General features: G+C 38.2%; 1 protein-coding gene and 1 long non-coding RNA gene across 3 annotated transcripts in view; one reads left to right on the forward strand and one right to left on the reverse strand.

Moving 5' to 3' along the window:
- The window catches only part of LOC141582862 (uncharacterized), a 41,891-nt gene extending 14,726 nt beyond the window's left edge, over positions 1-27,165 (forward strand). Inside the window, exons 3-4 of one of the 2 annotated variants that reach the window (XR_012515769.1) lie at positions 14,108-14,183; positions 27,136-27,165. This is a non-coding gene — a long non-coding RNA (uncharacterized LOC141582862). Of the gene's footprint in view, positions 1-14,107; positions 14,519-27,135 lie in introns of those variants that run through there. The other variant, XR_012515768.1, reaches the window with a different exon arrangement.
- Positions 16,501-18,702, reverse strand: LOC101029532 (heat shock cognate 71 kDa protein-like). Its single transcript, XM_074392114.1, is given in 2 exon segments — positions 16,501-17,194; positions 18,614-18,702. Coding segments are annotated over 2 exon segments (783 nt in total).
- Positions 27,166-27,365: the final 200 nt, after the last annotated feature.

A 27,365-nucleotide genomic window follows, 5' to 3' on the forward strand; every position in this document is an offset into this window, starting at 1 on the left:
AGTCTTATCTAAGATATCTTCTATGGAACAAAGTTCCATCAAAGCCAATTTTAAAAAGAGCTTATGTGAAAAATAATAATTCTGCTGTGCTTTATACAAACAATCAGGCCAAGTATAATAAAGCAAATCAGTCTTACCATGATTTGCCTTTAGTAAAAATGGAAAAACTGTAGAGAGAAATTTTTTTTCACAAAGTTTGGTACACTTGTAATTAAATTCCAGTCTCATCGGTTGGTTTTAAGTTTGTTTCTGCAATTTAGACTAACCCCGCTTATTCCTGTGAACCAACCAGTGATCTCTAACTGCTGCTCAGAAGAAACAAGAGGGATGAGTAATGTAATTATCTAGATCAGTATTTTAATTCTGGGCATGTATTGTAATTGGCTAGCAACCCCATATCAACTTGGTTCCAACAATTGCCCAGTTCTTGGAAATCCCTCTAATTTATTTTACTTGGAATAATTTTACTTATTTTGTTTTATTGTTGTAAAATATATTGCTATTGCATTCTTTGAATAGGAATAAGAATAAGCTTTCTCAACATTTTCTTCAACTGAATACTTACCAGTCTTCCAGATATCACCTTTTGTCGGAATTCAAGAGTTATGAATGCCCTTCAGCATACTGATGCTTTCTGACTAACTTCCTTCTACTCTGAATACAAGAGACCCTAATAGTCAGGCAAGAATATCATCGCCCTTATTCAGCATGAAGAAGTTACAGAAGATGAATCTTCCTCCTTCTACAACCCTTAGGATTAAGGGTTCTCTTATAAAAGGGAGGGGGGAAATGTCAGAGATGTGTAAACCAGAGCAACACCATCTTGAGTAAGAGCTGGATGAAATAAGGCTGAGACCTACTGGGTTGCATTCCCAGATGGTTAAAGCATTCCAAGTCACAGGATGAGATAGGAGGTCATCACAAGATACAGGTTATAACGACCTTGTTGACAAAACATGTTACACTAAAGGAGGCAGCCAAACCCCAACAAAACCAAGATGGCCACAAGGGTAACCTCTGATCATCCTCACTGCTACATTCCCACCAGTGCCATGACAGTTTAAAAATGCCATGGCAATGTCAGGAGGTTATCCTATATGGTCTAAAAATGGGAAGCATGAATAACCGGCTCCTTGTTTAGCATATCATCAAGAAATAACCATAAAAATGCGCAACCAGCAGCCCTTGGGGCTGCTCTGTTTATGGAGTAGCCATTCTTTTATTCCTTCACTTTCTTAATAAACTTGCTTTCATTTTACTCTGTGGACTCGCCCTGAATTCTTTGTTGCACAAGATCCCATAACCCCTTTTTGGGTTCTGAATTGGGACCCCCATTTCCTATAACAAAAGCAGTGATTAAATAATTTTTTTAAAATAGGTGTTTAAATAGAAAGATATTCTGTGTTCATGGATTGGAAGACTCAATATTGTCAAGGTGTTATTTCTTCGTTACTTCATCTATAGCTTCAATGCAAACTCTATCAAGTGCCAAGTAAACATTTTGCAGCTATCACAAGCTGCCATAAAATTCATACAGAAATGCTAACAATTTAGAGTAGCCTAAATAACTTTGAAAAAGACCAAAGCTCTAAGATATTATCAGATTTCAAGATGTATTATAAAGCTGCATTAAGCAATACAACACAGTATTGTCACAAAGGTAAACAAATGCATCAATGGAACAAAACACAGAGCTAGAAAATAAACACATACTCATATAAACAACTGATTGTTAACAAAAATACAAAGCAATGCTGTGGTGATATGATAGTTTCTTCCATAAATGGTACAGGAACAATTAGATATCCATATGCCAAAAAAGAAGAAAATAAAATCCTTGGATTTATTCCTCATATCATGTATAAAAATTAACTCAAAATGAAGTATAAACCTAAATGTAAACGTTAAAACTATGAAACTTCTAGAACAGAGCATGAAAGGACATCTTTGTGATCTTATGTTAGACAATTTCTCAGACATGATACTAAAACATAAAGCCCATACAAAATAATTGATTGTGCCAGAGCCCTGGCATTGGAAAGTGGTTGACTTGTGGACTGGTAAGAAGAACGTACTGACAACTGTATAGTTTTGAAAAAGGAACATTTTATTAGAAAGAAGGAATTCTGCAGGAGAGTGCAGTGGGGAGCCTCAGCAAGGGGACTGAGCGAGCCACGCCACAGTAGACTTTTCCTTAGAGCTATTTATGGACCTTCATATGGGAGCTGAAGGGTAATTTGCACAATAAGTGATTACATTGTAGACATTTTGGTGCCTTAATGTCAACAAAAGTTCAAAGGTTGCACAGTGCATTTTGGCATGCATGCATTCCAGAGATGTATAGAAATTCTAGTTACTTATACATTTTAAGTTGAAAAGAGGCCTGGAATCAGGTGTCTTTAGATAATAGGGAAGTTTAATAACTTCTAAATTCGTCTGATAAAGAGTTCTTGTCTCCAGGGACTGCTTGATGGTTCCTAGGTATTTTTGCTCTCCTCTGATTGTACTTTAACAAAATAATTTAAAAATCTTTCCAAAAGACATTGTTAAGAGAATGAAAAAAACAAGTCAAAGCCTGGGAGAAAATTATTGAAAAATCACATATTCCATCAAAGGCTTGCTTTCAATATATTAAGTTGGTGCATAAGTAATTGAAGTTACAGTCTACAAATTTTAAATCATTATAACTAGATGCAAACACAGCTTTATTAATCAAAATAGGAACCATTACAATGAACACATTTTATCCAATAAGAAATAAGTTTATTCCTGTAGCATAAAAATCTGTGCTTTGGGATTTGAGGAAATCTTGGAAAGCATTTTCTGCATTTTGCTGGTCATGGAAGAGTTTACCCTGTAAAATGTTGAGATACGTGAAGAAGGAGTAGCCAGTTGGCGGGAGGTGAGAATAATACGGTGGATGGGGCAAAACGTCATAGCCCAATTTATGCAACGTTTGAAGTGTTGGTTGTGTGACCTGTGGTCGGGCGTTGTCATGAAGAAGAATTAGGCCCTTTCTGTTGACCAATGCCAGCTGTAGGTGTTGCAGTTTTCTGTGCATCTCATCAATTTGCTGAGCATACTTCTCAGATGTAATGGTTTCACTGCGATTCAGAAAGCTGTAATGGATAAGACCAGCAGCAGACCACCAAACAGTGGCCATGACCTTTTTTGGTGCAAGTTTGGCTTTGGGAAATGCTTTGGAGGTTCTTCTAGGTCAAACCACTGAGCTGGTCACTGCTGGTTGTCATGTAAAATCCACTTTTCATCTCATGTCACAATCCAATCGAAAAATGGTTCATTATTGTTGCATAGAATAAGAGAAGATGACACTTCAAAATGACAATTTTTTGATTTTCACTCAGCTCATGAGGCACCCACTTATCAAGATTTTTCACCTTTCCAATTTGTTTCAAAGGCCAAAGGAATGTAGAATGGTCAACATGGAGTTCTTTGTCAATTTCTTGTGTAGTTGTAAGACGATCAGCTTTGAGGATTACTCTCAACTGGTGGTTGTCAACTTCCAGTGGCTGGCCACTATGCTCTTCATCTTCAAGGCTCGGATCTCCTTTGCAGAAATCCTTGAACTACCACTGCACTGCACATTCATTAGCAGTTCCTGGGCCAAATGCATTGTTGATATTGTGAGTTGTCTCCACCGCCTTATGACCCATTTTGAACTCAAATAAGAAAATTGCTCTAATTTGCTTTCTAACATCAATTCCATGGTCTAAAATAAACATGAAATAAACAGCAAGTAGTAAGTCATTAGCAAAAAATATAAAGTGAGAAATGCCCATTAAAATAATATATAACATAACCACATTTATTTAATAACATATTTCAATATCAAACAGCAAATTCCAATAATACAAAAACCGCAATTATGTTTGCACCAATCTATATATACAGAACTCTCAAAACAGCAATAAGAAAGCAGTCTTACTAAAACAAATGGATAAAGAATTTGAACAGACACATCACCAAAGAAGATATACAAATGAATATGAAAAGATGTTCAACAGTCATTTTTCCAAAGAAAATGCAAATGAAAATCACAACGAAAATACCATTACATTACTTACTAAATGGCTAAAATTAAAATGGCTGACCATATAAATACTGATGATTGTATTCTAATCTTTTTTACTCTTTCGTTCCTACTACCACTCTAGTTTAGATTCTTAAATGCTCTGGCCTTTACTGTTAACGTAGATTCCTGATAGGCCTCCCCATTTTCACTCCCGCCATCCTCCAGCTGTTCTCCTCACTGAAGCCAGTCATTGTCATAAAATACAGATCTGATTGTCTCACTCCCCTGCTTAATATTCTTAGTGGATCTTCTTACTAAGAATATTCTGCTCTCATGAAAGTTCATAATCCTTAGTGTGGTTATAAAGGCCCTTTTATAATCTGCCCCCTGCCCATTCGTGTATACTTATCTGTGCCACTCTCTTTCTTTATCGACATGCTCCACCCACACTGTCATGTTTCTGCTGGTTTTTTTTTTTTTTTCAATGTATGGAACATCTTTTTCCTTTTATGTGCCTTATGCAACCCAGCAGACAAAATCACGTTATATTTTTTCAACACACAATTTTATTTCAGGTCTCTGTGCCCTTTACAAATCGACTACTTTCTGTCTGGAGTGTTCTTTTTTTCTTCTGGCCAAATTCTAATCATTTGTCAAGAGTCTGCAACAGCATCATTTATTCAGTGACTCAATTCTCCAAGCATCATATCCTCTGTGTTCCTAGAGCACTACATTTGATCAGTCCATGACAATACTGTCAGTGTATTATAAGAACTTATTTACAGGTTTTGTCTATTTTACTATGCTGTGAGCTTTGTAATCATATGAATTGTGATTCTGTATATTAGTGGCTACCATAGTGCCTAATTCATGGTAGGTGCTCAATAAATGTTTGAGAAAGATGAAATCTTTTTAAACATAATTTAACTTACAACTTGTCTGCAGCAGTCTTTTTCTCTGCCCAGGCTATCTTTAGTGTGAAAATGATGTGTGATTTAGAGAGACACTAGCCTGCAATAAAAGCTTATTTTTTTTCTCTGATCTACAAATTGGAGAGGACCATAAAGTGTCATATAGTGACTTGTACACTCCCTGTGTTTTGGTACCAAGCATGAAGGTCCTTTTAAAAATTACAAATTTAATTAAAACAAATAAGTCCTCAGGTCTGAAAAGGAGATTCCTAACTTCGGGCTCTTTTCTATTGGTGATGAAAGAAAGATTTCATCATCATTTCAAGGTGAGAATTTGTATTTTTGTTTTCTCTTCACTTTCTTTAAATACTAACTGCTTCTCTTTTTAGTGCTCACTGGCATCTTACAGTCATGTTTACATAGGTAAAAAAGAGACATGTAAGCCATCCATTTCCCTATGTGGAGATTTCATGAAGTCCTAGCTTTAAGTTTCTCTCTCTATTTTTGAATGTCTCAACTATTTATAAAATGCCTGACCATTTATGCTGAGAAAGTTACATAAAAAAGGAGCCTGGATGCTGGTAAGTCAAGACTTTTTTTCCAGACACAGCATGATGTGGAATATTTATAGCTCACTGTAGCCCTGAACTGATTATTGTTTCCTTCAGGAAATTTCTGGGCTTTTGTGTCATGTCATAGCCACACATTACCTTCAAACAACTACCTTAATAGTTCTCCAAGGAGATTCACTTTACTCTCTCTAACATGTTTGCAAAGATGTTTACAGCTGCATGATTTGTGTTGTTAACGTAAATCTGGGTCCTGAAGAATTGTGGTTTAGATTTTTTTGACATGACGGATGGTTCTCCTTGAAGTTTGTATTATTACCTTAATTGTTCCAGATGTTCTTCCCAGCCCCACTGAGAACTTCCTAGGTAATAATTATGTGACCCATACCCAAACTTGCCATTTCTTGCACGCTACTCAGGATCACTGAAAATTCTCCTTTGAAAAAGACATGAGAGCTGAAGGTAAGATATGTCAAAAGCTTTGGAGGCAGAAGGATTAGCTTGTTTATTTCCAGCAGTCTTGATATGGGTAGGAAAATGGAACTAAAGGGCAAAATTAAAAGTTAAGTAAACTTTGGCTCAGTGTCAGAATATCCTTTCTAACAGACAAACAGGACTGAGACCTGGTGTACTTTTGTTACCACAATGAGTGGGTTTGGTCACTTGGCAAGTGTTAACCCAATAACCACAATCAAGGAGAATTTAACAAGGGGATTTTCATTACTTGCAACAAATAAGGCGAATACCAGGGACAGTTCCCAAAACAGTGTCTCCTGGAGCTAGGGGTTGGATCAGGTTTTAGAAGCATAGGGCAATGAGACATAATCTGATTGGATCTCGTAGTTACGTAATGCTGGGAGGCATTAGCTGACTGTATCCTGCCATGGGCTGACACCAGAGATTAAGCTAGTTGGACTGTGGATCCTGACATGTGGTATCCACTTTTTAGTTCAGTCCCTGCTCCTTGGCCTGAGAACGTAAGTTCCTCCTGTGAATGCATGCTTGGTTCATCTGGGCATGCTCAGATTACATGACCTAAGAGTTCATGGCAACTGAAAAACAACTCACAAATTTGTTACATAAAACTTGAACCAAATTGGTCTGGTGTGGCTACACTTTCATAATGACAGTTCCACAATTTTTACCTGGGAGAGATTTAGAGATGACATTCTAGTCAAAAGTAGATGGCTAAGGGACTCTATTGGACCCTACAGTTGCATAGAAATTGGTGTACATTGTAAAAACATTATTTGTTCATATCAGTGAATTGGGGAAAAGTGATAGATATTGGGGGGAAGCACTCCAAACCACTGTTTTAGGCTGCTGCTGCTCAGGAAGTAGTGCATTTTTCAAAATGGAAAGTGTTTACCTTCTTGGTACAATTACTGGAGAAGGAATTATTGCATAGATTCTATTCTCCTGTGTTTTTGTGAATTTACTCTTTGTAACAAACTCTGTCTCTTTGTGATATAAATTCTAGATACAACTATTAAATAATTTTGCCATTTGAGGGAGGGAGAGAGGTGGGAGTTTCATCTTCTACCTACTGTGACTTTACAGAAAACCCCAAATGAGGGAGTTAAAGCAGGTGGTTCTAGTTCTATTTTACACAAAGAAAACCTGAAGGCCAAGTGAACTGTGGTTACATATTTTAGCATTTAACAGAGGTAATACTATATAGAAGGAAAAAGCAAAGTTTAGATGGCCTAAGTTTCCATCTTTAACATACTGAGGGACCTGAGTCCCTTCTTTCATTATTTTTTTTTTCTACCAGACAACTTTGTTACCTATTTACAACTGAATTTATAGGTTTATAAGTAGAGTTCCAGCATTTTACCCATCTAAACAATGCCTAAAACTAAGTACAATTTCTATTTCTAGTTTCTTTAATTTTTGTTATTGGTTTATCAGTCTTAGACATTCATGTATGTATACACATATGCCCATACACACACACACACACACACACACACACAGACATTTCTAGCAATCCTATACCAAAAGTTCATAGTTACCATAGATTGTAAGAGAAACTATAAAAATAACCAGCAATGCAGTAGGCAAGCTGAGTTTCAGGGTCAGGCACCAGGTCTGCTTCCTTTAAAGCAGTGTGCACACTGGCAAGAGTATGGTCAATATGGCAAACAAACTATAGAGAATGTATGTTTATTTTTGGTAGTCTAAATCATATTTAAAATATTTACATTTTATAATTATAAGGCAATTTGTACATATTTCAAAAGTGTTGAAAAATACTGAGTCAATAAGAAAATAGTTATCACATAATTTCACCAACAAAAGGAAAACACTGTTGCTATTTTGCTATATATTTTCCCAGTTTATATGCTTATATAAATGTGTGTGTGTGTGTGTGTGTGTGTGTGTGTGTGTGTGTGTGTGTGTGTATGTGTTTGAGACGGTATTTCAATCTTGGTTATAATTTGAATAAGTTTGCAATGTTGAGATATTTTTCATGCCTAGATATATTAGCTTTTAAATTTATACTACAGGACTTCTGCTTCTGGCCAAGATAAAATAGCAGGAAGCAAATTTATACCCCTATCTAAAAGAGATGAAAAAATGACAAAACACATGGAATGATCATTTTCAATTTATCAGACTTCAGACAGTACAGGAAAGTGATCTTAGAGATGTAAACAAATGAGGTGAGCCCTCCAATTGTTCACCTTACTGCCTGGAGAGAGATTGCAGCCTACGGTGCACAGAGTGGGAGCATGGTAGTCTTCCTGAGTGGAAGAGATGGAGCTAAAATCAAGGGAGGAAAATGAGGCCAGAATACCAGAGATGAGAGAGTTGCACAGAGGGCTGTGCGTAATCCCTGATGGCATCAGAGTGGAAAATTTTATAATTCATGGAGCATTGATTGGAATACCCAAATAGTTTTGCTTGGGAGTGATGTAGTATTAGCTACAGTCTAAACACTGCTCTGACATTTCCTAACAAGGCTTAAAAGCAAGACGCATTGCAGTTTGAATTGTGCCACCCGCAAAATATGCTCAAGTCCTAGTGCCCTGTACCTGTGAATGTGACCTTATTTGGAAATAGGATATTTGCAGATTACTTACTTAAGATGAGGTCATAGTGGAGTGGTGTGGGTTCAGAATTACCGATGTCTTTTTAAAAGGTGGAGAAGACAGAGGCACAGAGGGAGAACACCATGTGAAGATGGAGGCAGAGATAGAAATGATACACTTATAAACCCAGGAATATTGCTGGCCATCACCAGAAGCTAGCAGAGAGGTATAGAACTTATTCTGACTCAGAACCCTCAGAAGGAACCACCTCTGACGATAACTTGACTTCAAATGTCTAGCCTCCAGAACTGTGAGAAAATAAACTTTTGATGTTTTAAACCAGGAAGTTTGTGGTACTTGTTAATGACAGTTCTAGGAAACTAACACAACCCAAAGCATAGTACTGTTTCCAATTAACTGTGTCCCATAAGAAAGCTCACAGATATTTACTTGTAGAAATACAAAAATACCCAGCACTCAGTAAAGTAGAACTCACAATGTCTAGCATCTGATCAAAATTAGCAGGCACACAAAGAGGCAAAATATAACTGATAATGAGAAAAAAATCAATTCATCAGTAATATAATTGATGGAGTTAGGTAAAGGATATTAAAAGTTATAATATTTCATATGTTCAAGAAATGAGAGAAAAGGTTAATGTTGTCTAATACAGACATGGAAGATATAAAAAGACCCCAAATTAACTTTGAGAAATGAAAATTACAATATCTGAGTTGAAAAAGATGCATTGGTTTAAATTAAAAGCAAAAGAAATGAATAGTGAACTTGAAAATATAGCAATAGAAACTTTCCATAGTGAATCACAGAAAGAAAAAGAAATTAATAGGGCACTATTGAGCTATGAGACAACTTCAAGAGGCCTAATGCACTTGGAGATCACAAAAGAGGAAAGAAGGGAGGATAGAAAAAAACATTTGAGTAAATGAATAAAAATCACCAAATTTGATGAAAACAAGATAATTCCACAGATCTAGGAAATCAAAAGAATCTCAAGAAAAATAAATGCTTAGAAAAATATACCAAGGCACATAATAATTAAATTGCCTAAAACTAGTGCTGAAGATGGCACTTAGAAGCCAGTTAATGAATGTGCATCTTGTAAGGAAAAAAGAAAAATAGTGCTAAAAAGGAAATCCTAAAATTAGCCAGAAATAGGAAAAAACCATTTAATTTGCAAGGGGAAGAATGTAAGAATGACATAGATTTGCAAAATAATAAAAGCAGAAACACAACATACCAACTATTGTATGATTCTGTTTATATGGAATATCTAAAATAGGCAAATCTGTAGAGACAGTAAGGAGATTAGTGGTTTCCAGGGGCTTGAGGAAGGAGAGAATGGGGAGTGCTTAATGAGCATGGGGTTTCTGTTTGAGGTCATGAAGTTCTGGAACTAGACAGTGGTAATTATTGCACAACAATGTGAATGTACTTAATTGAACACTTTAAGTACCACTGAATTGTACACTTTAAAGCTATTCACATAGTCAATTTTATGTTTTGTTACGTGTATAACAATAAAGAGAAGAAAAGCAGGGGAAAGTGGAACAATATATTTGAAGCACTGAAAAACAAAACGATTGTTTACCTATATTTCTAAACCCAGTGAAAATATATTTCAATAACAAAGGTAAGGCCGGGCATGGTGGCTCACACCTGTAATCTCCGCACTTTGGGAGGTAGAGGTGGGTGGATCACCTGAGATCAGGAGTTCAAGACCAGCCTGACCAACATGGTGAAACCCATCTCTACTAAAAATACAAAAATTAGCTTAGCATAGTGGCAGGCACCTGTAATCCCAGCTACTTGGGAGGCTGAGGAAAGAGAATCGCCTGAACCCGGGAGGTGGAAGTTGCAGTGAGCTGAGATTGCACCATTGGACTCTAGCCTGGGCAACAGACTAGAGACTCTGTCTCAAAAGAAAAAAAAAAAAAGAGAGAAAAGAAAAGAAAGTAAAAGAAAGGCTTTTTCATAAATACACAACCTGGAAAAATTCATCACCAACAGATGGGCACTACAAGAAATGTTAAAGGAAATCCTCCAGGCAAATGAAGAATGATACCAGATAAAAACCTGGATCTATAAAAGGAATGAAGAACACCAGAAATTACAACTACATGGGAAAATATAAAAGATGCTTCTCTTATTATGTAAATGTCTTTAGAGATAATCGACAGTTTAAAGTGAAATGAAAAATACTGTAAAATACTTTATAACGTATGTTGAAGTAAAATGTATGCCAACAATAGACTAAAGGCTGAGAAAGGAAAAATTGAAATATACTGTTGAGTTTTATGCATTTGACTACTCTGAGTTCCATTGGATAGGATTGGCTGTTTTCTTCTTTATGTATAAGGTTTCTGCACAGTGATCAGGTGAGCTCAGATATACCAGGCACTTAAAAAAATATTCATCATTTAGTGTTTGCCATGGCAGGCTTGAGTTATTGAAGCTTAAAACAGATACACTATATTACAGGACTAAGGGTCTGGGTACTGATGTGTATAAGCTCCATCCTGGACAAAGGATGCCAAGACTAGAGCCCGAAAAGTGACCTGAGATAGCAGATGTGAGACTGAAAATTTACACTATATAACTGTATATATAACTGTATATATGATATGAGCCACAAATTCACAGGTGTGTGTGTATATATACACACATACACACACCTGTATATATATATTCATCCAGGAAAGCAAAATAAAAGTATGTATATATATACATATGAACATGCACACCCGAATACACACACACATACATATATGTGTATGAATATCACATATATGAAATACATGTAATACACATACATATGTATGTGTGCATATATATGTGTGTATGTGTGTTATATGTGTGTATGTTACATGTATTTCATATATATATATATATATATATATATATATATATATATGTTTAAGGAAACAGGAATTTATCTGGTGAATTCTGAGTGAGTACTTTCTCCCTTTAAAATCTTCCCTGGATTTATTAAATTTTGTGTGATTTTGGCTGCCAACTGTGTTTGCCTGAGAGGGATTGACATCCTATAGCATGTAAACCACTTTCTATATAACACTAGATTTTCCCTAAACCTATGGCTTCAAATGACCTCTGCTGATGCAGCCCGGCCTAGCCACCAGGACCCCTCTTCTTATAGTCCAACCATGGTTCCTACTGACCATTAGACAGCTTCACCTGGACAGTCCACACAACTTAGCCCATACTGACCTCAGCCCTCACTCCCTTCCTCACTTCTACTCCTAAGTCAAGTCCCCACCAACTGTTCTTCCTCTATGCTCAGTCTTAGCCAGGTGGAACAGCTTTTACTTACTCAGCAACCTTCAGAACTCAGAATCACTATACACTGTCCACAACTATTGCACAGAATTTTCCCCAGATTCTCATGAGTCCATCTCCTCCTCACCTTCTCTCACCCACAGCCTGAATTAAGTGCCTTGTCATTTTATTTTGCTTTGTTTACTTGGTGTTATTAACTCATCATATATTCAATAAAATTTTTCTGGATGGATGAATAAATGAGAGAATGAGTGAATCAATTAAAATACTGGAGGATCACATTCAATTATTCAAAATGTGGAGTCTGCCCCATGCCTGGGCTTTCTGGCTCTGTGAAAGAAATCTAATGTGCCACAACTGCTCATGTAACTTCAGAAATCCCAAGGAAAAGTGGCACCGAATGTGTCATTATGGATGTATGAATGTCTCATCTCCAGGCCTAAACACCATCTTGGCTGTGGAGATGCTCTCAACATCATCATACATGATGCTTCCTGCTTTGCACCCCACATATTCCTGTTAGCCCTCAGGTATTTATATTTAATCCTAACAGGGACTGCATCCTCTTTTTTTTTGCTTACCTGATGACGTATCGTTCAGGCCAAAGCCCCCATTTCCCCGACAGCCTCATAAGAGGAAGTGAGGGAGGGGGCCTTCTGTATGATTGTCCTGCCTGGAACTTCCCCAGTCAGATAGCATATGTGGCTTTCTGTGAGTCCACCTCTCTCTATGGAGGGAGCTCCCTTCTGCCTTCCCTGTGATGCCTGGCAGTGCCTAGATCACCTTCCCTCTCCTGATCTGAAGCCAGGCCCCTCTGAGCAAGGTCTTCATCTCTCTTTAACACCCCAGTCAGAAATCAGGGGACTCCACATCCAGCCATCATGCTCTAGGGCCTCCCAGGGCTGAAAGCAGGTGGGGTGCTGTATTCTGTGGGACCTCTTTCTTCTTGGGCGAGGTCTATTCAGACCTCCGTCAGGGCCCCCATCTTAATGTTCACCAAAGGCCTGGCCCCTTCCCTCTCCCAACCATTCCAGTGACCATGCCCTGGGACCTCCCAGAACTAATCAGAGGAGTAGTGTGGGATTGGGGCCCAGTTATTCTGTAATGAATGGGAGATCCCGTAAGTCCTCCCATAGGTCCTCATTGTTCACAGCTGTAAGGACCTCAAGTCCGTCTCTGCTGATCTGTGTCTGTCACTCTCAGACCAAGACCTCCACCACCCCGAGACCCCAAATGGAAAATGAGAGGGGCTTCTCAGCCTAGAGTCTCCCAAACTGCTATCGGAAGCGAAGTAGGAATGTGTGGGTTGCCCATTTTTCTGAAATGTATAGGCCCTTCAGTCTTCAATTTTGAGGTCCTCAATCATGTACCCTGGCTTCTTGATTAAGTACTTCTTGGACAATTATTCCTCCCTAACATATCTGAGCATTTGATCAACTTGCAACTCTGGCAGTGAATGGTTTCGTAGTTCCTTGTTACAGATCCTAGGTGGGGAAGTAGCAGCACCCATGACAGAGAAAAAGTCCATCTTCCCATAGGGTCTCTTCACCGGCCAGATTTCAAGTTTAGAAACTTTTTGTTCTAAAAGATATTTTTCTACACAGAAGAAGCTGAGCAGGGTGATTTAGGAGGTCCTGCTTTTTTTGAGCTTATGTAACATTGTATGGTTCAGTGCAGTGATTTCCATTTTTATAACCTTCATTCATAGTGAGAAAAATATACCTCTCTACCAGCTGTATGTGTAAATCATATATATGTCATGAAATAGTGCCTAACCTTACTATGTGATTGATTATGATATGCACTATTCCATTTGTAGTCTGTTCTTTATATGTATTGAAATAATACACATATTTTAAAGACCAGCCCTCATTCACTATGGTGCTTTCAGGTGGTTGTTAACACAGACTTCAGAGTCATATTGCCTCAAAGAATCTCATCTTTTCTGCTCTCCTAATACGATTGCACGACTACTGGCTTCTGTGGTCTGAAGGGCTCCCTCAGATTTATACACTAAAGCAGGAGCAGAACTTTTAAAACGCTGTTCCTATCTATCCTGTCATTAGCCCTCCATTGCCAACTACAGACCCTCACCCAACTTCAACCGGGTTGACCACTCCCTCATTCCAAGCACAAGTACCAGTTCAATGCAATTCTCAATCTCCCCGAGGGTTTTCTCATAATTTGCTGTTTAGAAATTATTGCCAGTGTTTCTTTTTAATTTACTCTTCTCTGGCTTTGCAGGCTTGACTTTGGGAGCAGAAGATAGCAATCAAAGTTTGATTGTCCTCTTGGAAACTACAAATAAGGCACTAAGTTGGTAAATAAGAATGAAGATCTTTACAAGGATGTGTGCCCCATCAATGAACATCATATACTGCTCTGTTTATTTTAGACTTGTTTTACCTGGACCTACCAGTAAACTTTTATAGTGGCCTCCACAAAGATCTTACACATTTTTGTGAAAATTCTTTTAAGGTAAATTTTGGATTTTGTTGGTGTTATGAGACGTATTTTCTCTTACATGTTCTAATTAGTTACTGCTTTTGTGTGGCAAGGCTCTTGATTTTGCTATAGTGATCACATGTTATCTTTCTGAGGTTTCTTATTCGTTTAAATATTCCATGTGCTGACTTTTTTTTTTTTAAATGGAGTCTCGCTCTGTCGCCCAGGCTGGAGTGCACTGGTGTGATCTCAGCTCACTGCAACCTCCCCCACCCCAGGTTCAAGCAATTCTCCTGCCTCAGCCTCCCAAGTAGCTAGGACTACAGGCACCTGCCACCATGCCTGGCTAATTTTTTTTTTTTTTTTTTTTTTTTAGTAGAGATGGGGTTTTACTATATTGGCCAGGCTGGTCTCACACTCCTGACCTCGTGATCCGCCCTCCTCGGCCTCCCCAAGTGCTGGGATTACAGCTGTTAGTGACCACGCCTGGCCCATGTGCTGAGTTTTTAGAACTTTCCACATAGATAATTATATTCTCACTGCTATTATCTGAATGTCTGTGTCCCTCCAACATTAATATGTTGAATTTCTAACACTCAAGGTGATGGTATTTGGAGGTGGGACCTTTGGGACGTAACTAGGTCATAAGGGTGAAATCCTCATGATTGGGAGTAGTGCCCTTATAAAATAGGCCCCACAGAGCTAACTAGTTCCTTCTACCATGCGAGAACACAGCAAGAAGTTGCCATCTATGAATCAGAAAGCAGGCCCACACCAGACACAAAATCTGCCAGTATTGTAATCTTGGACTTTCCAGCCTCCAGAACTTGAAGAATAAATTTCTATTGTTTCGAAGCTATCCTGTTCATGATATTTTGTTATAGAAGCCTGAATACAGCCAGGCAAGGTGGCTTACACCTGTAATCCCAGCACTTTGGGAGGCTGAGGCAGGTGGATCATGAGGTCAGGAATCGAGACCATCCTAGCTAATACCATGAAACCCCGTCTCTACTAAAAATACAAAAAAATAGCTGGGCGTGGTGGCACATGCCTGTAGTCCCAATTAGGAAGCTGAGGCAGGAGAATCACTTGAAACCAAGAGGCGGAGGTTGCAGTGAGCTGGGATTGTGCCACTGCACTCCAGCCTGAATGACAGAGTGAGACTCCATCTCAAAAAAAAAAAAAAAAAAAAAAAAAAGAAGAAGCCTGAATTGACGAAGACAGTCTCCTAAAAGTATCTCCTTCTTTTCAATATTAATACCCCTTATTTATTTTTATGTCCATGGTTCTGGCTTTGTGTTTTAGTACAGTTTTGAACAATAGAAGTGATGGCATATTTATGTGTTTTCCTTAACTTTAATGGAAATTCTTCTACCATTTCACATTTGAAGATATTTGTGGTAGACTTTAAGAAATAAAAGTCCCCTTCTAATCTTAGTTTGCTAAAAGATTTGCCATGAACTAATGTTGAATTTCTTTCTATTTTTTTTCATTATTCACTGATGTGGTCAAATGTTTTTTTCTTTTTATTGTGGACAAAATTATGTTTCCTCAAATTCCTATATTGAAGTCTTAACCCCCGGTACCTCAGAATGTAACTCTATTTGGAGAAAGGATCTTTGGCCAGGCGCAATGGCTCATGCCTATAATCCCAGCACTTTGGGAGGCCGAGGCTGGTGAATCACGAGGTCAGGAGTTCAAGTCCAGCCTGACCAACATGGTATAATCCCATCTCTACTGAAATATAAACATTTGTCAAGTGTGGTTGTGCACACCTGTAATCCCAGCTACTCAGGAAGCTGAGGCAGGAGAATCACTTGAACCCGGGAGGTGGACGGTACAGTGACCCAAGATCACACCACTGTACTCCAGCCTGGGTGACAGAGTGAGACTCCATCTCAAAAAAAAAAAAAAAAAAAGGTTCTTTTAAAAGGCAATTAAAGTATACTGATAATGAGGTCATAAGGATAGATACTAACCCAATGTGACTGGTGGAAGAGGGAATTGTAACATGGACAAAAATAGAGGAAACATCATGTGAAAATAGAGAGAGAATACAGTCATCTACAAGCCAAGGAGAGAGGTCTCAGAAGAAACCAATCCTGATGATATTTTTATCTTGGATTTCTAGCTTCTAGTACAATGAGGAAATACATTTCTGTTGTCTAAGCCACCTAGTCTGTGGTACTTTGCTACAGCATTATCATTGCTACAGTACTATCATTAGTGATAGTAATCTTGTTCTCTTTTCCTGTACTCTTGTCCACAGCAGACACATTGAGGATGCCATTGGCATCAATGTCAAAAGTGACTTCAATCTGAGGAACACCTTGGGGTGCAGGAAGTATGCCTGTGAGTTCAAACTTGCCAATCAGGTTGTTATCCTTGGTCATGGCACGCTCACCTTCATAAACCTAAATAAGCACACCAGGCTGGTTGTCGGAATAGGTAGTGAAGGTCTGTGTCTGCTTGGTAGGAATGGTAGTATTATGCTTGATGAGGACAGTCATGACTCCAACAGCAGTTTCAATACCAAGGGAAAGAACAGTGACATCCAAGAGCAGCAAATCTTGAACATTTTCAAACTTGTCTCCAGAGAGGATGGTGGCCTGGACAGCTGCACCATAAGCAACAGCTTCATCAGGGTTGATGCTCTTATTCAGTTCTTTTCCATTGAAAAAGTCTTGGAGAAGCTTCTGAACCTTGGGAATGCAAGTAGAACCACCAACCAGGACAATATCATGAATCTGTGACTTGTCTAGTTTGGCATCTCGAAGGGCCTTCTCTACAGGGTCCAGGGTTCCACGGAACAGATCAGCATTCAATTCTTCAAATCGGGCACGTGTAATGGAGGTATAGAAATCGATTCCTTCATAGAGAGAATATCTTCAGGCAAAAGAGGAAGGAGTGGATTTACAGACAGTCCCTAAACCCAACACTATGACTATCTCCCAATAAATTGATATTTACAACAAGCAGGCAATTTTTGCCATACTTACAAGAAGACATAAAATTCTCTAGAATCCATAATACATCATATGAGCAACAGAAAGGAACTCCAGGCAGCTATTCCCTCCAGGCAAAGGAACAAAACAACAAACCAAAAACTTGCAGGATTATCAAAGTAGTAACACCAGAACAGGATACTAATTTCAAATATAGGTTAATATTGCAACTGTCAGAATAATAGGTTTTTGAGGTGAACACTAAGTAATTACCCTGTAATCTAAACTACTTTTACTCTTCTATTTTATATGCAAGGGTTTTTAGATAACCTTTCAAAATATAAACATTTATTATAAAAATATAAAAATTGAAAAACATGTAAAGAAAATACAAATTCAACTGCAATATATCATGGGCAAAAGATACACAAAAACCAAAGGCAATGTTTTTTTTTTCTACTATCACAGACTCGCTGAACACAACACTTCACATCTGATCACCAAAATATGTGGAGATTTCTCCCCATCAGCAATTCTGCAGTGAACACCAGCTCTGTGTCCTGTAATTCAGCATTTGATACTGACACTGTCTACTTTGAAATAGCATAGCATCACACTCCACAGGTTGAAAGCTTAATCCTATAAGACTGCTTCCCACTTCAAATGCCAATCGTAAACCCCAAGTTATGGCCTGTGCTTCTATAAATTAGGGTTACCACAACCACCTCCTCAGGCTGGAATTTTCTAGAGTGGCTTTAGAACTCAGGGAAATTTCTTTATTTACATTTACCTGTTTATTATTAAGGATTTTATAAAGGATAGGGACGAACAGCCAGACAGATGGAAGAGAGATGCCTAGGGCAAAGCATGTGGGAAGGGGCGAGAAGCTTCCATTTTTAAAAGACACTCACATTGTGTCTTTCTGCAGCTTTTAACTGAGCTTTCCTATGAGAAAAAAACCTCTGTAATGTAGATGACGGGGTGATGAATGCAGTAAACCACCACCATGGCACGTGTATACCTATGTAACAAACCTGCACTATCTGCACATATACCCCAGGACTTAAAGTATAATAAATAAATTTATTTCAAAAAAGAAAAAGAACTTCTATTTTACAGTTAGATCTCACTGGTTTCCATTATATTTAATTAAATAAATAATTATAATTTCAAACTTAAACTAACATGTTAAAAGGTTTGTGTACAGATATAAATTATTCTCTTTTTTGTATAAATTTATGGAGTACAAGTGTAAATTTGTTACATGCATAGATTGCGTAGTGGTGAAGTCAGGACTTTTAGGGTATCTATCATCAGAATAATGTATATTGTATATTGTATATAATAATGTATATTGTACCCATCAAGGAATTTATCATCATTGACCCTCCTCCCACTCCCACACTCTTCCAAGTCTCCATTGTTTATCATTTCACACGCTACATCCATGTGTACACAGTATTTACCTTCCATTTATAAGTGAGAACATGCAGTATTTATTTTTCTTTGTCTGATTGTTTCACTTGATATAATGGCCTCTGTTTCATCTATGTTGCTGCAAATGACATGAATTTACCTTTTTATGGCTGAATGGTATTCAGTTTTATATATATATATAATTTTCTTTATTTTGTCATCAATTAATGAACATTTAGGTTGATCCCACAACTTTGCAATAGTAAATAGTACTGTGGTAAACATACAGGTACAGGTATCTTTATTATTTAATGATTTCTTTTGTTTTGGGCAGATGCCCAGTAGTGTGATTGTTGGAGTGAATGGTAGTTCTACCTTTAGTTCTTTGACAAACCTTCATATTGTTTTTCATAGAGGTTATATTACTTTATATCACCACCAACAGTGCATAAGAGTTCCTTCTTCTCTGCATCCTCATGAACATCAGTTAATACTTACTCTTTTTAATACTTATTCTCTAGCCATATGAAGAAGAATGCAACCAGACCCCCTACTTTTCATCATATATAAAATGTAACTCAAGATGGATAAGAGATTTAAATGTAAGACCACAAACTGTAAAAATCCTAGAAGAAAACCTAGTGATATGGTTTGAATATTTTTTTCTCTGCCCAAATCTCATGTCAAATTGTCATCTCCAATGTTGGAGGTGGAGCTTGGATGGAGGTGATTGGATCATGGAAATGTTTCTCATGAATGGTTCAGCACCACCCCATTGGCACTGTCCTCATGATAGTGAGTGTTTTATTGTGACATCTGATTGTTTAAAAGTGTGTAGCACTGCCCTGTCCGCTCTCTTTCTTGCTCTTGGTCCTGCCATGTAAGGAATGCCTGCTATGCTGTCACCTTATCCCATGAATATAAGCTTACTCAGGTCCCTCCAGAAGCTCAGTGGATGCCAGCATCATGCTCCCTGTACAGCCTGAACTGTGAGCCAATTAAACCTTTTTTCTGTATGAATTACCCAGTCCCAGGTATTCCTTTATGGTAATGTAAGAATGGACTAATACATCTTATAAATACCATACTGAGCTGGGTGCAGTGACTCACACCTGTAATTCCAGAACACTGGAAGACCAAGGCAGACAGATCACTTGAGGCCAGGAGTTCAAGACCAGCCTGGCCAACATGGCAAAACCCTGTCTCTACTAAAAATACAAAAATTAGCAGGGCATGGTGGCACACTCCTGTAATCCCAGCTACTCGAGAGGCTGAGGCACAAGAATCACTTAAACCCAAGAGGGGAGGTTGCAGTGAGTTGAGATTGCACCACTGCACTCCAGTCTGAGTGACAGAGCAAGACTCTGTCCCAAAAAACAAACAAAAAGAAATACCATTCTGGACATCAGCCTCAGCAAATAATTTATGGTAAGACCTCAAAAGCAATTGAAATGAAAACAAAAATTAACAACTGGGACCTAATTAAACCAAATAGCTTCTGCACAGTAAAAGAAACTATCAACAAAGCAAACACACAACCTACAGAATAGGAGAAAATGTTAGCAAACTATACATCCAGTGAAGGTATACTATCTGGAGTCTGTAAGAAACTTAGACAAATTAACAAGCAAAAAACAACCCCATTAAAAAGTGGGCAAAGGACATAAAGATACTTCTCAAAAGAAGACATACAAGTGGCCAACAAACATATGAAAAAAATGTTCAACAACAGTAATCATCAGAGAGATGCAAATTCAAACCACAATGAGCTAGTATCTCACACCAAGTCAGAATGGCTATTAAAAATACAAAAAATAGCAGATGTTGGCAAGGTCATGAAGAAAAGGGAAGGCTTATACACTGTTGGTGGGAATGTAAATTAGCTCAACCACTTTGGAAAGCAGCGTAAAGATTTCTCAACAAACTTAAAACAGAACTACCATTTGACTGAGCAATCTCATTATTGGGTATATACCCAGAGGAAAATAAATCATTCTACCAAAAAGACACATGTATTCATAAGTTTATGGCAGTACTATTCACAATAGCAAAGACATAAATCAACCTAAATGCCAATTGACAGTGAATCAGATAAGGAAATGTGGTACATATATACCATGGAATACTACACAGCTGTAAAATAAAGTGGAATTACATTCATTACAGCAACATGGATGCTGCTAGAGGTCATTATCCTAAGCAAATTCATGCAAGAACAGAAGACCAAATACTGCATTTTCTTACTTATAAGTGGGAGTACACATGGATACACATAGACACAAAAATGGGAACAACAGACAGTGTGGACTACTAGAGTGTGAAGGAGTTGGGGGAGAGGCTGAAAAACTACTTCACGTAAAAAAATTCACATATAGGTAAATTGCATGCCATGGGGATTTGGTGTACAGAATATTTTGTCACCCAGGTACTGAGACTAGTACCCAATAGGTAGTTTTTCACTCCTCAAACCCTCTTTTAAGCCTCCACACTCAAGCAGGCCCCAGTGTCTATTGTTTTTCTTCTGTGTCCATGTGTATTCAGAGTTTAGCTCCCACTTATAAGTGAGAACATGTATTTAGTTTTCCGATTAGGATAATGGTCTCCAGATCTATCCATGTTGCTGCCAAGAAAACAATCTCATTCTTTTTTATGGCTGCATAGTATTCCATGGTATATATATGTCACATTTTCTATCCAGCTTGCTGTTGATGGGCATTTAGGATAATTCCATGTCTTTACTACTATGAATATTTCTGCAATTAACATATGTACGTATGTGTATTTATGGTAAAATTACTTATTTCTACTTTGGATATAAACCCCAAAAAGGGATTACTGGGTCGAATGGTAGTTCTGTTTTAAGTTCTTTGAGAAATCTCAAAACTGCTTTCCACAGTGACTGAACTAATTTACATTCCCACCAACAGCATGTAAGCATTCTCTTTTCTCTGCAACCTCATCAGCATCTATTATTTATTAATAATAGTAATTCTGACTGATATGATTGTATCACATTGTAATTTTGATTTGCCTTTCTCTAATGATTATAATGTTGAGCATTTTTTTTCAAATGATTTTGAGTTTGTCTTCTTTTTGAAAAGTGTGTGTTAATGTGCTTTTCCGACTTTGTGATGGAGTTGTTTTTTGCTTGCTCATTTAAGTTTCTTATAAAGTCTGGATATTAGACATTTGTCAGATGAATAGTTTGCAAATATTTTCTCCCATTTTGTGGTTTGTTTGTTTACAGTCCACTGTTGATAGTTTTTTTGCTGTGAAGAAGCTCTTTAGTTTAATTAGGTCCCACATGTCAATATTTGTTTTTGTTGCAATTGCTTTTGGCATCTTTATCCTGAAATCTTTGTCAGGACCTATGTCCAGAATGACATTTCCTGGTTCTTCTTCAGTGTTGTTTTTTTTTTTTAATATATAGTTTTAGGTTTCACATTTTGCCATTAATTCATCTTGAGTTGATTTTTGTATATGGTGTAAAGAAAAGATCCAGTCTCAATCTTCTGCAAATGGCTAACCAGTTATCCCAGCACCATTAATTGAACAAGGCATCATTTCCCCATTGCTTGTTTTTGTTGATTTTGTCAAAGACCAGATGGCTGTAGGTGTGAGGCTATATTTCTGGGGTTTTCTATTCTGTTACCTTGATCTATGTGTTGGTTTTGTGCCAGTATCATGCTACATTGGTAGCTGTAGTCTTGTAGTATAGTTTGAAGTCCAGTAATGTGATACCTCTAGCTTTGGTCTTTTGCTTATAATTGCTTTCACTATTCAGGCTCAATTTTGGTTTCATATGAATTTTAAAGTTATTTAATTCTGTGAAGAATGTCATTGGTAGTTTCTTAGGGCAGTATGGTTATTTTAACAATACTGATTATTCCTATCCATGAACATTGAATGTTTTTGCATTTGTTTGTGTCATCTATGAGTTCTTTTGGCAGTGCTTTTTAATTCTCCTTGTAGAGATCATTAACCTCCCTGGTTCTCTGTATTCCTAGGTATTTTTTGTTTGGCTATTGTGATTAGGAATGTGTTCTTGACTTGGCACTCAGCTTGGACATTGTTGATGTATAGAAATGCTACTGATTCTTGTACAATGGTTTTGTATCCTGAAACTTTTCTGAAGTTGTTTATCATATCAAGGAGCCTTTGGACAGAGAATATGAGGTTTTCTGGGTATAAAATCATGTCATCTGCCAGCAGAGATAATTTGCTTCCTTGGTTCCTATTTGGATGCCTTTTATATTTTTCTCTTGCCTGTATTGCTATGGCTAAGACTTCCAGTACTGTGCTGAATAGGAGTAGTAAAACTGGGCATTCTTATATTGTTTCAGTTCTCAAGAGGAGTGCTTTCAGCTTTTGCCCATTCAGTATGACATTGACTGTGGGTTTGTCATAGATGGCTCTATTATTTGGAAGTATGTTCCTTCAATGCTCACTGTGCTGAGGGTTTTTAACATGGAAAGATGTTGAATTTTATCAAGTCTTTCCTGCATTTATGGAGATGATCACGTGTTTTTTGTTTCTGGCCGTTTATGTGATGAATCACATTTATTGATTTGCAGCCAATGTTGCATCCAAGGTATAAAAGCTATTCGATTATGGTGGATTACCTTTGTGATGTGCTGCTGGATTCAGTTTGCTAGTACTTTGTTAAGGATTTTTGCAGCTATGTTCATCAAGGATATTGGCCTGAAGTTTTCTTTTTTGTTGTGTCTCTGCTAGGGTTCGCTATTAGGATAATGCTGGCCTCATAGAATGAGTTAGGGAAGAGTCTCTCCTCCTTAATTTATTTGAATACTTTCAGTAGTAATTATACCAGTTCATCTTTATACATCTGGTAGAATTCAGCTGTGCATCTCTCTGGACCTGGACTTTCTCTGGTTGTTAGGTATTTATTGCTGATTCAATTCCAGAACTTGTTATTGGTTTGTTAAGGGTTTATATATCTTTCTGGTTTAATCTTGTGAGGTTAAATGGTTCCAGGAATTTATCCATTTCTTGAGGATATTCCAGTTTGTGTGCATAGAGGTATTCATAACAGTCTATTGGTTTTTCCCCCCATCTGGAATTGGTGATAACATCTCCTTTGTCCTTTCTAATTGTGTTTATTTGGATTCTCTGTGTTTTTTTTTTTTCTTTATTAATCTAGCTAGCAGGCTACCAATCTTATTTACTCTTTCAAAGAACCAACCACTGGATTTGTGGATCCTTTGTATCCTTTTTTGGATATCAGTTTTATTCAGTTCAGCTCTTTATGCTTCTGTTAGCTTTGGGGTTGGTTTACTTTTGTTTTTTGTTTTTTTCTTTTTTTACTTTTTTAAAATTTTTATTTTATTTACTTTTTATGTTTCTATTTCTGCAAGGTGTGATATAAGGATGTTAATTTGAAACCTTTCTAACTTTTTGATGTGGGTGTTTAACACTGTAAAGTTTCTTCTTAACATTGCTTTAGCTGTGTCCCAGAGATTCTGGTATGTTGTACTTTTCTTCCATTTGTTTCAAAGAATTTCTTGATTTCTGCCTTCATTTCATTGTTTACCTAGAAGTCATTAAGGAACAGGTTGTTTTATGTCTATGTAGTTATATGATTATGAAAGATCTTCTTACTATTGATTTCTGTTTTTATTACATTGTGTTCCAAAAGTGTGGTTGGTATGATTTTGTTTTTTTTGGAACTTGCCTGAGGATTGTTTATGGCCAATTGTGTGGTCAATTTTAGAGTATGTGCAATGTGCACATGAGAATGTATATTCTGTTATTTGGGGGTGGAGTGCTTTGTGGTGTCTATTAGGTTCATTTGGTCAAGCATCAAGTTCAGGTGTTAAATATCTTTGTTAGTTTTCTTCCTTGCTGATCTGCCTAATGTTATCAGTGGAGTGTTAAAGTTTCCTGCTATCATTGTGTGGCCACCTAAGTCTCTTGATATGTCTCTAAGAAATTTTTTATGAATCTGGGTGCTCCTGTGTCAGGTGCATATATTTTAGCATAGTTAAGTCTTCTTGTTGAATTGAACCCTTTACCATTATGTAATGCCCGTCTTTGTCTCTTTTGGCTGTTGTTCATTTAAAGTCTGCTTTTTTTGTTTTTTTGTTTTTCCAGAAACTAGAATGGCAAGCCCTGCTTTTTTGTGTTGCCCATTTCCCTTTGAGATTTCTCTCCAATCCTTTACTTTGAGCCCATGATGTCATTGCATGTAAGATGGATCTCATGAATACAGCATGCTTCTTAATCCAACTTGCTGCTCTGTGCCTTTTAATTGGGGTATTTAGCCCTTTTACACCCAAAGTTAATGTTGATATGTGTAGATTTGATCCTGTCATTGTGTTGTTAGCTGGTTATTATGCAGACTTCACTGTGTAGTTGCTTTGTAAGTCAACAGTCTTGTGCTTAAGTGTGTTTTTGTGGTAGGTGGTAATGGCTTTTTCCTTCATTATTTGGCACTCTCTTAAGGACCTCTGGTAAGACACATCTGGTGGCAACAAATTCCCTTAGCATTTGTTTGTCTGAAAATGATCTTATATCACCTTCACTTATGAAGCTTAGTTTGACTGGACATTAGTTGGAGTTTATTTTTTTAACATTGCTGAATATAGGCCCCCAATTTCTTCTGACTTGTAGTGTTTCTGCTGAAATGTCTGCTATTAGCCTGATTCGGTTCTCTTTGTAGTGACCTACCCCTTCTCCCTAGTTGTATTGAATATTTTTTTCTTTCGTGTCAGCCTTGGGCAATCTGATGACTATGTGTCTTGAGGATGGTCATCTTGTATAGTATCTTGCAGCGGTTCTCTGCTTTTTCTGAATTTACATGTTGGCCTCCCTAGATAGGTTGGGGAAATTTTCATGGACAACATCTTCAAATATATTTTCCAAATTACTTGTTTTCTCTCCTTCTCTTTCAAGGATGCCAGTGAGTCATAGATTTGGTACCTTTACATAATCCTACATATTTCAGATGTTTTGTTCATTCTTTTTCATTTTTAAGACATTTTTTCAGGCTTAGTTAAGTTGGAAAGCCAATCTTCAAGCTCTGAGATTCTTTCCTCCACTTGGTCTATTTGCTGTTACTAATTGCGGTTATATTATTAAATTCTTGTAGTGTGTTTTTCAACTCTATCAGATCAGGTTTTTTTAATGGCCTTTCTTCTTTCAGCCTGACATTTTGAGTTACTGGAGTTCTTGTGCTCATTCTTTCTCATCTGTGTGCACTGATATTCCTTTAATCCTTGAAGTTGCTGTCCTTTGGGTAGTTTTTATTAAAAAAAAATTTACCTTTAATGCCTTTGGTGGTTTGATTGTGAGCTTTGGCACCCAGAATACTGGAAGATTTCAGGGTGCCAAAGCTCATCTCAGCACTCCTGGGCTGTGTTCTGTAACTCTTGGGGACTGGTATTGGACCCCTGAATTTGATTTCTGATCTCTAGATGTTAGGAACCTGATGCACTGGAGGGGTCAAAGTGTTATGATCACTGGCCCCAACGCTCTGGTGGGACGTGCCGGCCAAAGTGCTTCATAGGGGCAGTGACGGTGGTAACATGCTCACTTGCACATGCCAGCAACCACAGCAGCACAGCAGAGTGCCAACATGGAGGGTATGGGCCGGCAGCAGGGACAGGGTGGTTACAGGGTTGCCAGAGTCTGTGCACGATCTTGCACCAGCAGCAGATGCAACGCAGCTGAGCATAACACCAGCTGTTGCAGGGGTCTGGTTCCATCATCTGTGCACACACTTGTGTCAGAAGTAGTAGTAGCAGTACAGGGGACTGCCCACACCTCAGTGGTGGCACCGTGCCATTGAGGGTGGGTAGGGCAGCCAGGTGTGCTTACTTACCAGGAAACAGTGGGGTGGTGAGGTGTTTGTGGATGTGCACTGTCATGAGAAGGGAGGCAAGGTCCACCTACATGCATGTGCTGGCAAAGCAATGGGGAATGAGTTCATGAGCACATTTTTGCCAACAAAGCAGCAGGTAGAGACTGCAGTTGGGGGAGGTTCCAGCTGGGCTCCTGGAGCTCTCTGATGATTAAGCATGGTCTGCCAGAGAGGGAGCTATAATGAGGGCCCCTGAGAAGCACTTTGGTAGGGCATCTGAGACTGCACTGCAAGAGGGTGGCCTCTGGCTGGGCCCCCAGGATAGGTCAGCAGATGAGGGCATACTCAGACTGGACTGGCCCGGTCCTACAGGCAAGAATACCCTGCTCCGTCCAGGCTAAAGCTACCTAGAGGAGCTTGGCAAGCCTTGGGGGATGGATATCCTTGTGCTCCAATGCAGCTATTCCCTTGCCACACCCTCTGCTGGTTTGGCAAGGGCTAGATTCATGCCCTTGCCACCTTTCCAATTTGCTCTCCTTGTCAGCCCAAGTGTCCATGGAAGTCATGAGGTCTCCTGCTGCTAGGATTCTGGAGGTCTGTGGTGAGAGTGGGCCAGTCCTCACCTGTTCAACTCACTCTTTCCCCAGGAGGCACTTCGGGCCAGGAGTGGGTCCCAGTGTTTGGCAGCCCCACACAGGGTTCCCAGCTTCCTCCCTCTTCATCCATTGTCTGCATCTTCTCTCCATCCACTCTCCGTGCCTTCCCTCTGAAGATCTGCTAAGAGTGTGCCAGTCTTCCTGATGTCTCAGACCTTTGGTGAGCAATATTTCTTCTGGCTGTGCCTAATCAGTCATCCTGCCATCCTCCTAATATATGG

The sequence above is a fragment of the Saimiri boliviensis genome, chromosome X (genome assembly GCF_048565385.1).
Source record: "Saimiri boliviensis isolate mSaiBol1 chromosome X, mSaiBol1.pri, whole genome shotgun sequence".
In the NCBI taxonomy this organism is placed as follows: Eukaryota; Metazoa; Chordata; class Mammalia; order Primates; family Cebidae; genus Saimiri; species Saimiri boliviensis.